Source organism: Apium graveolens, chromosome 2 (genome assembly GCF_009905375.1).
Source record: "Apium graveolens cultivar Ventura chromosome 2, ASM990537v1, whole genome shotgun sequence".
Classification (NCBI taxonomy): Eukaryota; Viridiplantae; Streptophyta; class Magnoliopsida; order Apiales; family Apiaceae; genus Apium; species Apium graveolens.
Window position 1 is genome coordinate 24,113,199 of NC_133648.1, and position 17,927 is coordinate 24,131,125.

The 17,927-nt window shown below is 37.0% G+C and overlaps 1 protein-coding gene across 1 annotated transcript; it reads right to left on the reverse strand.

The window, feature by feature from the left end:
- Positions 1 to 16,067: 16,067 nt before the first annotated feature.
- LOC141686705 (uncharacterized) lies at positions 16,068 to 16,610 on the reverse strand. Its single transcript, XM_074491759.1, has one exon. It carries the CDS (start codon positions 16,608 to 16,610, stop codon positions 16,068 to 16,070), a length of 543 nt encoding a protein of 180 aa, XP_074347860.1.
- Positions 16,611 to 17,927: the final 1,317 nt, after the last annotated feature.

Genomic DNA, 17,927 nt, shown 5'->3' on the forward strand with positions numbered 1-17,927 from the left:
CTTTACTAACCCACGCTCTAGCACAGCCACGGGTTGATTTAGAACTCCAGTGTCATCAGTAATGGGAAGTGAGTTTTGTACTTCTTTGTCGAGCCCTATCTTCATCTTCAGTTGGGAGACATGAAAGATGTTATGAATCTTGGCAGAAGTAGGTAAATCAAGTTTGTATGCCACTTGTCCGATTTTGTTATTGATTTTGTAAGGGCTATAAAATTCCTCGCCGAGAGTTTATGGTTTCTTCTTTCATTCAGGGATTGTTGTCGATAAGCCTGAAACTTGAGAAACACCTCTTCCCCAACTGAGAATGATATTTTACTGCACTTGTTATCTGTAAATCATTTCATACACTCTTGGGCCTTAGTATGGTTGTCTTTGATGAGCTGCTGAGTGGTATACCTGTCCCTGAGAAACTCATTCATATGGCTATTAGAAGTTTTATGATATGATAAATTGACACAGGGGGGTGGAACATAGTACAGTGCTTGGAATGGGGACATGTTGATGGCTGAATTGTGTGATGTATTGTACCATCATTCAGCGAGGGATAGCCAAGAAACCCATGAGCCTGTTTTGTGGCCCGTGATACATCGTAAAAATATCTTTATACACTGGTTGACCCGTTCCGTTTGGCCATCGATTTGCGGATGGTAGGCTGAACTGAGCTTAACCTTTGTTCCCACTGAATTGAACAGTTCTTTCCAAAAGGAGCTAATAAAGATCGGGTCTTTATCTGATTTTATTATTTGAGGCATCAGATGAAGCTTGATGATATTATCGAAGACTTCCTGGACAATTTTAGCAACAGTGTACGGGTGAGTTAAAGGAATGAGGTGGCAATATTTGGTAAAGCGATCAACCGCATCTAGAATGGTGTCCTTTCCTTTCGATCTTGGCAACCCTCCACCGAATCCATACTGATAGCTTCCCAAGCACCTTCTGGTATTTCAATTGGTTGGAGCAGCCCTGGAGTTCTTATTTTCTCAGGTTTGTTTATCTAACAAATAGTGCATTCCTTGAATACTTTGATGATATTAGTTTTGAGACCTGGCCAGAAGAATAATATTTCTACTCTTTTAGCTGTGGCAGTATTTCCTGAGTGTCCACCTTCTGCCCCACTGTGAAGAGTAGTGATGATTTTGTTCCTCAAATCTGTTGCAGACCTAACGTAGTATTTATCATCTTTTTTGAGTTCTCCGTTAGATAATTGATAGGCTTCATTATTAGGAGAAGAGATATACAGTTCAGCCATGAGTTATTGAGCTACAGGGTCTTGGTTCCAACTATCAAGTAACTCCACCTTCCACATAGGTTTGACTGTGTGGATTGCAGATAAACTTTTTCCTCCACCATATAACCAAAACAATGCATCCGCAGTAACGTTTTCTTTACCCTTCTTGTAGTGAACCAAATAATCGAAGCCCAACAACTTCGACAACCATTTTTGCTGCAGGCTAGTGGTAATTTTCTGCTTCATAATATGTTTAAGTGCCTCTTGATCAGTTTTAATTATGAAATGGTGACCCAGGAGATAAGACCCCCATTTCTGCGTAGCAATGATCACAACAAGTAGCTCATTCTCGTACGTTGAAAGTCCCAAATGTTTGGGCCCAAGTGCCTTGCTCAACTAGGCTATAGGTTGGTCATCTTGCATCATCACTGCTCCTATTCCATTCTTACTTGCATATGTTTTAATAACTATTGGTTTAGTGAAGTCTGGTACAACAAGGAAATGTGTAGAGGCCATTACTGACTTGGGATCGACAAAAGCTTCTTGTGCTTCTTTCCCCCAAACAAACTTGCCTTTCTTGAGGAGTTGAGTCAATGGTTTGCTTAATATCACGTAGCCTCTTATAAACCTTCGGTAATAGCCCATTAAACCCAGAAAACCTCTCAGGGATTTAACATTAAAGGGAGATAGCCAATCTCTCATTGCTTAAATCTTTCTCTCATCTGCTGCTACGTATTTCCCACAGATTATATGGCCGAGGTATTCCACTTGTGGCACAACTATCTTGCATTTACTTCCCTTCACAAACAATTTATGTTGTCTAAGTATATCAAAGACCAGCTGGAGGTGTTGCTTGTGTTCCACCACAGAGTTGCTGTAGATGAGGATATTGTCGAAAAATACCAAGATGAACTTCCTGATATAGTCAGAGAAGACTTCAGTCATTAACTCCTGGAAGGAAGCAGGGGCATTAGTCAAGCCAAAAGGGCATGACACCAGATTCAAACATGCCCTGGTTCGTCCTGAAAGTGGTTTTATAGATGTCATCTGGGTAGATTTTAATTTGATGGTATTCACTTCGAAGGTCCAACTTGGAATAGATTTGACTCCCTTTTCAAAGCTAATAACAGTTCCTCAATTACAGGAATTGGGAATCTGTTTTTAATTTTGAGATCATTTAAAGCTCGGTAATCCACAACTAATCTCCATGAATAATCTATTTTCCTGACAAGTAGCACCGGGGAAGCAAAGGGAAACGAACTGGTTTTGATAATACCAACAATACGCATCTCTTTAGTGATTATTTCTATCTCTTCTCTGTGTGCTATTGGGCATCAGTAATGATAAGAGTTTTCTGGGGGATGATTTGGTTTCAATGGAATATGGTGATCTTGCTTCCTTGGTGGTGGTAACTGACTTTGCTGGGTAAAGATGTCTGAGTACTCTTTGATTAGTTCTGAAATTCCAGGGATTTTAGAGGTTGGGGTTTCTTCAGTCGTATTGTCTCCCATTGATGTGATTTGAACCAAGTAGAGGGCTTCTTCTTGAGATAACTTCATAACTGAGGGTCTTAGTTAAAGCTTTACTTGTGGAGACTGTGATTCTTGAGACAACAAGATGTTTCTTTCACCCTTTCTAATAGTAACCGTTTCTTCTTTATAGTTAAAGATGACAAGACTGACAGATGCCACCCATTCAACACCAAGTATGAGATCATATCCTCCAAGAGGCAAGATGTGCATATCAACAGAAAAACTCTCATTAGCCATTGTCTAATTTAATTTCTCAACCAACTTGGTGCAGGGCAGTGTGTCATCATTGGCTATGGTGACTTGTATAGGTGAACACGGTTTCAACCTCAGTTGTAGTTGTTTGGCCAGACCCTGTGATAAAAGTTACTGGTGGATCCACTGTCCAACAGTATGCTTATCCTTCTGTTGAGAATTTTTTCATGAATTTTCAGGGTATTGGGACTCTTGACAAGTGGAATTTATATCCACTTAGAACACTTCATTTTGTCTTAAGTTGGTGTTTTTGACTCAAGTATTTGGTATTTTCGATGTGTTTTATGTAATTTTATTGTAGGGTACTAGTCGTATGTGGAAAGGAATTTTACAATGAATTTATTCTGATAAGAGATCAGATTTTGAAGTCTGGACAGTTCTCAAATTAAAGAGAATCTCGTTATTTTCGCGTGGGCTGTTGAATCGCCCAATTTTGATGAGCAGAATTCAAGATACGGCCAAAAGAAGAAACTGCAAAAAATCACAGAGGCTAGGCACGCCTGCGCCCAAGGCAGCGCGCCCGCGCCCAAGGCAATGCGCCCGCAACCGTTTGGTAGAAACAGAGCGCGCCCGCGCCTGTTCTAGCGCGCCCGCGCCTGTTCTAGCTCGCCCGCGCCCTCCAGAATGCTACAGAATCCTGTTTTGAGTGGAATTTGATGATTTTAAGAGTCCAGGTCCACTTGGGGCTTATATATAAAGATAAAAAGACATTTTTATCAACAAGGAAGCTAGGGAGAATATTAAGAATACCTAGAGCACACGAGACGGCTAAGGAGAATAAGAATTAGTTTCATACTATTGTATTCTTCGATTTAGGCGATACGTTTGGATACTTGTTTTGTTCTTGTTCTAAACCCTATTACTTATATATTCTATCGTAGTATTCTGAACTTATTAGTACCATGTTTTCATTAGAACCCATGGTGATGATATGTTCGATCATGAACTAATCGTTGTCATGGGTGTTAGGTCACACAACACTATAGAAGGGGGTTGAATATAGTGTTTATATAATCAAATCGATTTTGAACACAAGTATGTAACAATAATCAAGTTTATTCAATATAATAAGCTCTGTTACAAAGTAGGTTAAACTACTCTCTCAGTGATGAACAATATCACTAAGAGCTGCTAGGTTACAATGTATAATCTTTCTTGTGAATGATAACACTTATAGTGTAAACCCTAAGCTGTATTTATATAGTACATAGTTACAAGATATCTTCTAATTGATATGGAATATAATTATATCTCCTAAAATATATCAATCAGATATTATCTTTTTACAAGTCTTCTAGCTATCCAACTCTTTATGCATAACTTCTTTTGATTTAATCCAGATCCTCTCCTGTAAATCAGTTGCATTCCTTATCTGAAGTACCCGCACTTAAGTCCTGATATAAAACCTGACGGCCTTAAGTTCTGATATAAGTTCTGACTTCAGTAAGTTTTAATTTTCAGTAAGTCCTGATATTAAGTTTTGAAACTAAACACAACAGATTAGACATGACATCACAAATATATCTAACAATCTCCCCCAACTTGTAAATTATGAAAAAATATACAAGTTAATAGATTTGATGATGTCAAAAACATTTAAGTACAAATGTAATGAGAGTTTATTTAGACAACTAACTACAACTTACAGTCCTTATAGTTTTTACCAATCTTACTGAGTCAATCTGAATCCAAAGTGATTCTTGACAAAGTTTGATATCAGCTTCTCTTCTGCATTTCTCAGGACTTGAGCTAATGTAGCCTTGAATTGCTTCTTTTCTTCATCTTGACTTCCAATCTGGTAGATTGCAGTCCTAAGTGCTGCGATGTGATTTCTTTCTAATCCATCACCAAGTCTGATTACTCTTGGATGAGATGAGTCTTCATTATAGCACATACATTTCTCTTTCAGAATAAATTCAAGTTTAGCAGAATTCTTCTTCATTGGAATTTCACTTCCATCATCTTCAACTATATTTGGAACAAATTTTGTAACCCTTGATCCAGAGATTCTGGCTTTATCCTTTATGGTCTTTATTATGAAATTTAACCATCTCCTGGTAATCTCAGACTTTATATCCAAAAGATAATAAAAGAATTGAAGTTCTTTCAGAGATTTGTTCAGCACATCCGATTCTGACATTCTGTATGTTCTTCCATCTTCAAGAAACAGAATCAGCATTTCTTTGACATTACTCTTATCATGAGCATCCAGTACCACTTGAACAGATATAACCTTATCAAGGTGTTTCTGTGTAACTTCCTTAAGAGGTTTGTCAGTTAATAAGAATGGATCTCTAGTAAGTACTTCAACTCCTGTTTTGATCTTGGCTTCTTCAGAACCTAATCCAGCTCTGTCTCTTGCTTCTGTGGCTTTTAATCCAACAGTCATGAAATCAGATAGCAGTTGACTTTTCTTAGGATCTGATGGATTAACATTTTTCCATAGGAGTTTTCTCTTATTAGTAACTGTCATCTCGTTCAATTCAACTTGAGCTTTGTCAGAGGTTGATGTCTTGATGATTTGATCAGGATTTGATGTTTCATTAATACCTTACTGTTCTGAAATGTCTTCACTCTGAACAACTTGAGCTATGTCAGAGATTGTCTTGGATTCTTCTGTCACCTTTCTTTTTTTCAGAGTTTCAACAGTTTCATCTTCAGCAGCAGCAGCATCAAAGACATGAACCAACTTGCATACAAGTTTCATCAGGACTTGAGTAATCTTCATCTCCTGCTTCTTTATTGGTTCATCAATCATTGTTTTCCCTTTTGCTTTGGGATCAATTTCAACTTGTGATCTTGTCTTGGGCTTTGAAGCCTCATAGGTTGACTTTTCCTTGATCACAATGCCTTTTGCCTTAGGCCTTGGAGGTTTCTTTGCATTAGAAGCTTTAGATTTAAGATTTGTCTTCTCAGCTGCAAATCTAGCTTCTTCCTCCTTTAGAGTCTCTAAATCCATTCCAGAATTATGCTTGAGAAATAATCTTCTAGCAATCTCTTCATCAAGTGTCTGAATCTTGGGATCCTTATAGTAGACTGTATTCTCCCTTCCCTTAAGCTTCAGAGTTTATAAAAACTTCTGAGAGTCTTGACTTCCTCCTTGAATGAGAATATCAGAACTTGATATCAGACTTTGATCATCAGAACTTGCTTTCAGAACTTGAGCATTCACAGCTCCAGAACTTGTATTCTTATGTGTAGAAGATTTGCTAGAATCAGAAATTAGTTTCTTTGAAGAAACTTTGCTGCTTTGCCCTTGACCTTGACCCTTGCCCTTGCTAGGGTTTTCCTGGTCATCTTCTTTATCATCCTTCTTCTTCAGTACTTGACTAGTTGAGCATTTGGACTTAACTACCTTCTCCCCCCTTTTTGGCATCATCTGGTAGGAGTAGAGAGAGAAGAAGTTCCACTGAAAATTGGATTTCATTCAGTTGAGTCTGTTGAGAGGCTTGATTCTGCAGTACCTCAGTCAGTTGGGACTGTTGCTTTTCTTGAACTTTCTCAATAGCCTCTACATTTTCATGAATAGGTCTGATAAACCTGTTCTTGTCTAGCTTGAGCATCAGGTCCAGCTTATCAGCATTTTCATGTAGTTTATCAACCTTGGCATGAGTAATGGAGTGTTGAACTTGAAGACTTTTAGTACTGAGTGATGTGACTTTAAGTTGAGCTTTGAAGTCAGAATTTGTCAACAACTCATCAGCTTTTGCAATATGATCTGACAGGACTTTTGAGCTGGGAATGAAGTCAGATTCATTCCACTTCTTGGTCCACTCAACTCCTCTGTGAGTTTCTTCCCATGGAACAGGAGCATCTTGTTCAACAAACTTTTTAAGCAGTGCCTCATTTCCAAGAATTTAAGCTCGAGTGTTTACTGGAGCTGACTCTCCAGAACTTGCTAGACACTCATCATCTTCTGACAACACAAGTGTGTATGTGGCTGTAGAAGATTCTGGTACAACTTCATCCTTTTCCACATCCAGAATTGGAGTAGTTGGTATTTCAGCATTTAATGAAGAAACAGGTGGAGTTGTCACTTGTCCGTGTGGTGCTTCCAGAAATATGACAGATGGAATGTTCAGCCTATGAATATCAATTTCAGGACTTAATCCTGAATCTTCAATTGTAGTTGTTTCTCTGATTGGAGAGATAGGAGGTGTGATCACTGTATCATGAACAGTGTTTCCAGGTGCTGGAAGGGCTTCAATTACCATAGTTTCTGATGAGATCAGATATTCCTGATCCCCTTCCTCAGATTGAGGTTGTGCCATATGTCATCCTGCTCTCATCTTCTTTGATCTGGACTTTGGTTGTGAAAGTGTTGCTTGAGCAGCATCAGAACTTGAAGTTCTTTTCCTTTTTAAAGTTCCAGAACCCTCAGCTTCAGTCTGTTTCTGAGGAGTTGCCTCTTTCTGAAAAATTTCTTTTTCAGCTTCAGTCTTCTTTTGAAGAATTGATTCTTCAGCTGCTACTGTCACAGGTTCTGATGCATGAACCTGGACCTGTTCATCTTCATCTGATTTATCTCTAAGAATCATCCTTCTTCTCCTTGGTGGAGTTTTAGGAACAGATTTTGTTCTTGAAGATTTTACAACTGGAACCTTTTGGGAAGTACCAGAGGTTGGTTTGGTAGTAGGTGTCGATGGTTGTGGTTGAGAAGATTGTGCAGGTTGGAAATAAGTTCTGATGGTAGGCTGTGGTTGAGACTGAGAGGATTGAGCTGGTTGAGTATTGTTTGTAGGTGCTGATGGAGGTTGAGAGGGTGCAACTTCAGGAAATATGGGTGTGTATGTGTCGGGGACAGAGTTTACTAAGAACTGTTTTACTGATGTAGGAATTTGAAGGGGTCTTAGTATCTCTTTCTTATTATCAGTAGATAACAAGTCTGTGAAGGCCCTTTTAGCAAGTTTAAAAGGTTGAATTGTCTCACTATAGTTTTGGGGCTTATCAGGATAACAAAAACTGTAAATGAGTTGACAAAATCTAGCAAAGTAAACAGTATTTGGGTCCTCATTCATCCTATCCCCAATAAAACCCAAAATAGCAGAAGCATAATCAAAGTGAGTTTGATTTAAAAGTGCATACCCTATTTGCTGACTCAGAATGGGAATGGCATCAAAGTTGGAGCACTTGTTGGCAAAAGCTCTGGTGATGCAGTCAAAGAAGTAGCTCCACTCCTTTCTGATGTATGGATTCTTCAGCTGTCCCATCTTGGACAAACTTTTCTCATAGCCAAGATTGGCCATCATACCTTGTAGAAGTGGCTCCTCAATCTGAGCATTAAAAGTACAATTTTCTGGCAAGTGCTGAGCTTTTCGAACAGTTGACAAGTTAACCAGATGCTCATCTTCCCCTGTTGTGAAGATAATGCTTGGGGACCCAGCTTCACCACCATCATCATATACCCCAGTCCTCCAAAACTCCAGTATCTGTGTTCCTGAGAGTAATTGTGGTTGGGTCAAAGCATACCCAATCTCATTGTTAGCCAGAAAATCTTGAATAAAATGAAGATCTGATGGAGCATCATCCTTGCTGAGAATAGCCATGTAGTTATTGGGGACGAACTTGGCTCCATTAAAGATGATGTCCTTGGGTGTCATTTCTGTAAGAAATTAAGTGAAAAGGTGTGTGTACGAAAGGTCTTTGATAAAATGCCTGTAAGAAATAGCTTCAGAGAATATTAGAGAGTGAGAGAGAATAAGAGAGATTAGAAAATAAGAATAGTAGGTAAAAGATTGTAAAATCTTTTAACTCTCTTATTTATACACTCCACGTGACAACGGCTATTTTTGTGAAGCAGAACAGACTTTTTACACCTGGCAGCATGGAAACAGTCAAAAAAATAATGAGTGGGCATGGTAAACGTGCAGTAATTATTGCTCACATGTTGTTACCAAAAAAACACGCAACCAACTAACCAAATGATTATCACTGTTTTTATCTCACTTAATCATTTTCTGACAAAATATAACCGTTACAGTAAATACTAAAAATAAGTCAAGTAATTAAATAATGTCACGTAAGCATCAGAGCTTCCATCAGGATTTGCATCAGAACTTGACTATTATCATATTTTAACGGTCATCAGAACATGGCTTATGTACTCATAAAGTGAATGACTGTTTCTGTGATTTTTCACACAAATACTGACTGGTTTCTTCAGAGTTTAATCATCAGGACTTTCATCAGAACTTGTCCTCATAAATTATGCAAATAATACTTAACTGTTTATCTGAAACAACTTAATCACCACAGTAATTTTCATCATTCATATGGAGTGAGAGTGTGTGCATTTGCAAATGATCAGATTAAGATTAAAGTCTGATAAACTTCAGATATCTTAGAAATAAGGCATAACTAAGAAAAATGCTTAAAATCTGTCTTTAATTTTGAAGTCTACTATAGAATAAATTTATGCAAGAGTCCACCTCAACTGTTTGTGCTCATTTTATGCATCTTTTGAAATTCTTTTTATAGTGGCTTCTCAGTGTAAATGAGTCACAACTGCTATCAGAATTTATGCTATTATCAGAATATTTCTCAAGTAATCAGAGAATGTGAAAAGTCACCAAGAAAAATTTATTTGCTTTTCTAATGCATATAACTTAATACTAGCAATGCACTTGGGTCTTCCCTTTCACATATTCACTTTAGATCTCAAAGGAGTACCTGACTTCAATTTTTCTTGGGAAAATGGATTTTTTCGTCACCCAACTCGCCATTCTGTTTGTCGAGAGTAGGAAGAAGAAGATGACTTAATCTTGTCTTCTTCCTGTTTTTCTTCATCATCAGCTTTGTCAGGCTTCTTAGCTAGGACTAAGGCTGTTGATGTTAGGTTTAGAAGCTTAGGGAAAATCTTGTATAAGTATTGATGTAATTTCCATTTCATGAATGTATTGTCTTGATATATTAATGAAAGTTGTTTTTACTTCAAGATTTTGTCTCTGAGTTATTTTATCTTGTGTTGATAAATCCTGATTGATATTCTGATGACCTTATAAATTTTGTTTTATATTAAGTTCTGATTCGTTTTCAGCACTTATCTAATTTATCTCGGTCATTTTCATGTGATTTATTTTCAGAATATTAATGATGCAGTGAAAAATAATTCAATCAGTGATAACGGTTTAAATTTTGAATTAAAACTGTTTCTCTTGATAAATGGAACGGTTTTTCCTTGAAACTAGGCAAATGGGTAAGTAATGATTCCTGTTTTCTCGAGCCCAGTAACTATCCGTTATTACTACATGTCTGACAGGTGTCCAACGGTAACATTTTTTTTTGAAGTATAAGTACAACAGAGAGAAGATTTCTTTAATCTTTTATTTTCTTCATATTTTATCTCTCTCCTTACTTTTACTCTCTTTCTCTTTATTTCTCACGTTGGTTTTTCATACAGACATTATATCAAACACCTAGCAGGCATACTTGAATCTCAATTTTTTCACATGGCACCAAAGGATTTAATCATTGATGGAGCTAAGTTTGTTCCAAACAACTATGCTGCAATTCTTGATCATGCTGAAGCTCCATCTGAATTGCATTTTGTGCAAGATCTTCTTGCACACAGTGAGATTGGGTATGCATTAAATCAGCCTGAAGTCTTTTCAAGTCAACAAGTTCTGACGTTTTGGCGGACTGGGCACTTTGATGATGGTGGTAAACATGGCACTCCCGGTATTGTTTTTGAAGTGGGTGATTCATCTTATGCAGTCACTCCTGGTACAATACGCAAAGCTCTACATCTCCCAGACAATTGTACTTTTTCAACTCCGGAGGAATCAGCACTTCAGGAGTTAATGGCTGATTTGGGATATGAAAAGAGTTTGGCAAAGCTTGGGCAGTTAAAAAGGGCTAATATCAGAAGAGAATGGAGTTTCTTCTTTGACTGTATCACCAAAGCTTTTGGGAACAAATGTTCGAATTTTGATGCTATCCCAATTCTGAGTCAGCACGTAGGGTATGCTATTATCCATCAAACTCATTTTGATTTTGCAACTGGAATAATTGGTTCTATTGGGGATAGGATGACAGAGGATAGAAATGTTGTCTATTTTGCTAGATTATGTCAACTTATATATACTTTTTGTACTGATGAACCTCAACTAGTCAGTTCCTCAACCCCACCTTTTAGAGTTGCAAAACGATACTTTAATGATCTGGTAAATGCTGATACAAAGAAAATAGTGGTTAGACCATTACAGATTCCTCCGTCTGTAAAATAGATCCTAGTAAATGTTGATCCTGATACTTATAGATCTGTTTACTCTGATGTCCAACCAACCACAAACACCCAAAAACCATCATCCTCAGCACCTACCACTCATACTACTCAACCTACCCTCAGGACTTATCTCAAATCCTATCTCTCTACTTCACAGACTGTTCAACCCTCATCCTCCAAGCCAAAGAGGACAAAAACTATTTCTCAAACACCTCAAAAGAGGAGGAGGATTGTACTGAGAGATGAATCTGATACTGAGGAACAGGTTCCTTCTTCAGAACCTGTTGTAGGTGAAGCTGAGAAAGTGACTTCTCAGAAAGATTCTGGAATTGGGGGATCTAGGCTTCTCAAACGGCTTAGAAGAATGACAGTTCCTGAAACTCCCAAGGAATCCAAATCAACAACGAGATACAAGAAACAGAGGGCAAAAAGACCAGTTTTAGATGATGAAGAGGAAGCAGCTAAGGAAGGGGATCAGGAATCTCTGATCTCACAAGACAAGGAATTTGCTCCAGTCACTTCTTCTCCATCAACTCCATCTCAGGAAGCTGTTTCTGAAAAGGCTAACACACCCTCTGTGTCTTCTATTGATCCAGGCACAAGTGTTGATATTGATGTTCAAAACTTGGTTGTGCCTGCAGTAATTCTCTTAGAAGCTCCAACAACAAATATTCCTTCCACAACACCTGTTACTGATGCTGTTCAAACTCCAGAGTTATCAACAACACCTTCTCTGCATCAAGATGCTAATGATCAGAATTTAGGTGAGCATCAGGATATGGTTGTTGATCAGAACTTAGAACAAGATCAGCAATTAGAGGATGTTGAAGCCTCCATTGCTACTCACACTGTTATCTTATCAGAAGATACTGATTCTTTAAGTTCTGATGCTGCACATGCTGGAGATACTGGTGATGCTGCTCCAACTGCTCATGTTGTAGATACTGATGCAGCAGGTCCTTCCGGACATACTCCTCAACAGACTCTTCCTAAGTCTGAATTGGTTAAGCAGTTTATTACCGGGGAAGCACCAGTACCTTGGAGTGAAACTCCTGCAGGTCAGGAGTGGACTAAGGAATGGAACTCAGTTTCATGTGTTCCAACTGAAAAACATCTTGCTGAGCACTTGACTAAAGCTGATGCAATGTTAAATTCTGATGATTTTAAAACACAGCTTAGGGTCACTGCATTGAATACTAAACATCTACAAGGTCTTCATTCAACTACTCATGTAGAGCTACACAAGATTCAGGAGAACTTTATCAAACAAGAACAAGTTTGGAAAATTGATAAGAAAAAGTTCTTCCAACCTACCATTGACAGGATTGCTTATATTGAGAAGACTCAAGATCATCAACAAGCTCAGATTGATGAAATTCTGAAAAATCAAGCTTCTCAGCAATCACAACTAACTGAAATCCAATCCTCAGTGGAATTACTTATCTCTCTTTTACTACCTACTGATGCCAAAAAGGGGGAGAAAGTGATTAAGTCCAAATGCAAGACTGACAAGACACTGACAGGAAAGGATAATGAAAAAGATGATCAAGGAAGCTCTGGAATGGGTAGAGGTCATAGTCAAGGTAGAGGATTCACATCAAGACAAGCTAGTCACAGGACAAGTTCTGATACTGGGAAAAGAATAAGTTCTGCTGCTGGTAAAAAGTTAAGTTCTGATGAACTTTTAGATCTTGATGAGGAAATGTCAAGACGGTTATTTCTTCAAGAAAATCCAGGAATGGACTTGGAAAGTTTAAAGGAAGAAGAAGCCAGACTTAAATCAGAGAAAGTCACATCCAAATCTGAAGCTTCTGGTAAAAAGTCACTTCCAAAACTCAAAGGCATTGTGATCAAAGAAAGGACACATACTGAAGCAACATTGGCTAGATCACAACCACAGATAGATCCAAGATCCAAGGGTAAAGAAAAGATTGGTGAACCTATCAAGGTTTATGTACCTCTTGAGGATGAAGAAATTACTGATGAAAAGGATGATCTTGCTCTGACTTCAAGAAAAGTTCTCAAAACAACCTCTGACATGGCTCAAGTTATTCAGAGTCAAGAAATTGTAAGTCCTGATATTCAAAAGAAGCAAGTAACCTCTGACACAGCTCAAGTTAACTTGATATCAGAAGATAGACCAAAGACACTCCTACCAGGATTCACTAAAGCAAAACAGACTCAATCTTTGAAGACTGCTGCAAGTGGTTTTGAAGCAAGAGTAGTTACTGGAAAGGAAGCAAGAGATAAAACTGGATTGGGAAGTGCTGATGAAAGAAGAGTACACAACACTACCAATGATCCAACTTCCTTGAGTGAACCAGGTATTGGAGCAACTCCTGAGAGATTGAATCAACTGGAATCTGTACAAATGGTTTACCATACCTACTTGAAAGAATACATCATGTTGTATTTCATGACAGATGGTAGGGTTTATCATATAAGACAAAATACCATTCCATTGAAGTATTTTGAAGAATTGGAGCATGTACTTTTCTTACTTCAAGTGGATGACAGAATAATAGGGACTGCTGCAAACTACTTAAAAGAACAGATTCAGAGACAGAAAAGGCTTTATTCTGTTAAGTCTGACAGCACATATGTTCCAAAGTACAGAGATCACAATGGTGATATTGTTGATATGAAGCCTAATACTGCACAGATCAGAACATATCTTGGTATTAAGGGACTTGAATTCAATCTGGAGTCTGACAAAGCTTATGTCATAAGACTAGATCAGGAGTTGAGAAAAGCAAAGATCAATGATCTCAGAGCTGCAATCTTTCAAACTGGTGAAGATACTGCAGAACTTAAAGATGTCAAAAGGAGAATGATTGACGAACTCAGATATGCTGAGAAATGTTTGTTGAAGAACTATCTCAGAACAACTCCTGACATCAGAGAGATCAGATGATGAAGCCAAGTCGAAGATCTACAACTGCTTAAATTCTGATATTTGTACAGACTGAAGTTGTTATCAGAAGTTGAATATTGGTAAAGCTTTAAGGACTGTAAGTTGTAGTTATCTAGTCTAATTCTCATGCATTTGTACTTAATGTTTTTGACATCATCAAATATCTGTTAAACTTGTATATTATGCTAATTTACAAGTTGGGGGAGATTGTTAGATATATTTGATAATGTCATGGCTAATATGTTTTAAGTTTAGCTTTCAGATCTTACTTGAACAGGATAAATCAGTACTTAACTGTTGATCAGTACTTATACTGGAAGTCAGGACTTAAGGATATCAGTACTTATGTTATCAGGAGATAATCATCAGAAAATAGATATCAGAACTTAAGTGCTGAAGGACGATCAGATAAGGACAGTAGCTGATTAAAGGAAAGAAGATCAAGATAAACATAAAAAGAGATATGCATGAAGAAGGAATTCCGTGAAGAATGGAATACTTGGAAGAAAAGATATCTGATTGATATATTTTAGGAAGCAGAATTATATTCCATATCAATTAGCGATTATCTTGTAACTGTGTAGTATATAAACACAGACATAGGGTTTACACTATAAGTGTTATCATAATTCGAGAAGATTATTCATTGTAACCCTAGCAGCTCTCGTGATATTGTTCATCACTAAGAGGTAACAGTTCCATACTGTAACAGAGTTTATCGTTTCAATAAAGTTTGTTTTCTGTTACTTAAGTTCTTAAAGTTCGATTTGAGTGTACTATACACTGTATTCACCCCCTCTACAGTGTGTGTGTGACCTAACAGTAATTTTGATTTCAACAACAGCGGTCTTACAATAAGTTGGAGTCTTTTGATAAAGGACTCGGCTAATCCATTTGGTGTATGTACATGAGGAACTGGGTGTTCAACTGAGATTCCTACAGATATGCAATAGTCGACAAAAGTTGTTGATGTGAATTCGCCGGCATTATCTAAACGAATTGACTTAATGCAATGATCTGGGAATTGAGCTCGTAATTTGATTATTTGGGCAAGTAATTTTGCAAAAGCATCATTACGAGTTGAGAGAAAACAAGCATGAGACCATCTAGTTGAGGCATCAATTAATGGGCTAGATGATGGGTGTATAGGTCCACATATGTCGCCTTGGATCCTTTCTAGAAAATTTAGACTTTCAAGCCGAACTTTAATAGGAGATGGTCGAGTAATCAATTTTCTTAAAGAACATGCTGAACATGGAAGGTCATTGTTGGAAAGAACTTTAAAATCTTTAAGAGGATGACCAGTAGAATTCTCTATAATATGACGCAGCATAGAGACGACATGATGACCTAATCTTTCATGCCAAAGTGTAAAAGATTTTTGGATCTATGAGTTTGGAAGGAATGACATTGTGTGACTCAATAGTTCTAATTTTCATCATATATAATCATGAGGAAAGTGAGTGAAACTTTTCTAAGATTTTCTTGTTGCTAGGATTAGAGGAAGTAATAAGAAGATATTCTCTATCAGCCTCAGAGGTAGTTTCGATGTGAAAATTGTTGAGTCAGATATCTTTAAAACTAAGAAGATTTCTAGTAGACTTACTAGAATATAATGCATTTGGAATGTGTATGTGGGTACCATTAGGTAGGATAAAACTAGCTTTTTCAAAACCTTCGATTATATTAGATACGACGTAAATCGTTCCGGCTTGAGCTTCGGTTTTGGTTATTTGGGTAAATATTTTCGGTTCTGTAGAATCGTATGAGTTATACCACAATCAGCAATGCATATATCTGCAGAATCCATTCTGTATATAATTAAGAAATATAATTTATTTGATAAGAACATAACACACTACATAGTTCAAACAAGATAAAGCACACAATACACAATACTATAGTAATTATATGAAACTAATCTTCAGCCTCCCAAATGGGAGTTTCGTTAGATTCATCCAGACCATTCATACTTATTCCTCCAGTTGTGATTCTCGGGAAATCATCTATGTTATTGTTGGCGAAATTTGTTTCTACCATTTTCTCTTTTGATTTTTGAGAAGATTGGTACAACTTAACAAGATGATTTGGGGCATGACAATTACGTGTCCAGTGCCCATCCATGCCGCACATATAGCAAATATTTTCAGTTTTTCCTCCTCGTGATGCCTTTCTTTTACTCTGTGATTCATATTGCCACTTCCGGTGACCAGAGTTGTTATATGGACGAAAATGCTCGTGGCTCCGACCTCGTCCATGGTACCGACCTTGGCCTCGTCCACCTCTATACCCTTTTCCACGTACATTCTGCTGGAATGACATGTTATTTACTTCAGGTAATGGGGTAGATCCTTTTGGACGGGATTGATAATTCTTAATCACCAATTCATGATTCTGTTCAGCAACGAGGAGAATTGATAGAAGATCCCCGAACTTAGTAAATTTGCGCTCCATGTACATCCCTACTAAGTTGATATTGTTGGGGTGAAAAGTTGATAGTGTTTTATCGATTTTTCTTTCTTTTCGTAACTTTCTCGCCACACATAATAAGCCTAGAACTTATTTTGAACAAAGCAGAGCTATATGCTCGGACACTCTTAAAATCCTGAAGTCTTAAATTAGCCCAATCATTTTCAGCTGCTGGTAGATAAACTAGTTTCTGGTGATCGAACATAAACTTTAGATTTTCCCATAAAATAAAGGGATCCTGGACTTCTAAGTACTCAGATTTTAAATCTTCATGCATGTGGTGTCGGAGAAAAATTATAGAGGTAAAGTTTTCTTCAGCCTTAGATTTATTTTCTTCCTTTATTGTATCACTTAATTTCTTTGAACCCAAGTGCAACTTTACATCTTGTACCCATGATAAATAATTATCGTCAGAAATGTCCAAGACAACAAACGACAAGCTTGTAATATTTGTCATACTAAATCTGAATTAACATGAAAAATTATTAAATTTTAATTCATCGATGTAAATATTACATAAAATCCTGCTTAATCGGGTGAGTTAACAAGTATACAATAATCAATGTATATATCATTATTATCATTGATATTATAAACAGATCTATATATAAAATGACAAATGAATTTTCACCCGCCATACGGACGTCTGCGTATTCAGGTTATCTCCGACAAATAATAAATTTAAGTGAAAAATCCTGCATAAGTTAATTAGGGGCAAAAAGTTATTATCCGATAGTTATACAATTTATAAATTAAGGTTCCCACTATATTTCGGTATTACCCAAAATTATATGTTACCGTAAAATAATTTTAATAGGCGGTGATTCGGCCATATATATTTAAATTATTAGTAGAGGGTGTAACCACATCTACTTCGGTCATATATATTTAAATTATATGTAAAGGGTGTAACCACGTCTACTCATATATATGTATATTTAAATTAAAATTATACCTTCTCAGTTTCGGCAGGATTTCGTGCTGATAGCGTGTTGTAATATACTAGTAATAATGGTAACTATAAAAGAGCTACTAAATTAGAGAGCAAGAGGAGAGGGAAATATGAGTATAGAAAAAATTGCTCCGTGCAAAGTTTTCATTCACATATGCAATCTATTTATAATAAAACAAAGTGAGCAAGTATTTAATGTAAGGTAACAATTTTTACACATTTATGCATAGCCTAACTATTGCAATATTGACTAACTATATGACCATAAATTTACAACAGTAACAAGTATATTGTTCAAAGCCAATTGTAAACTTCCCAAAATGTATTTCACATTAAATACAACCTTAATTTGGATT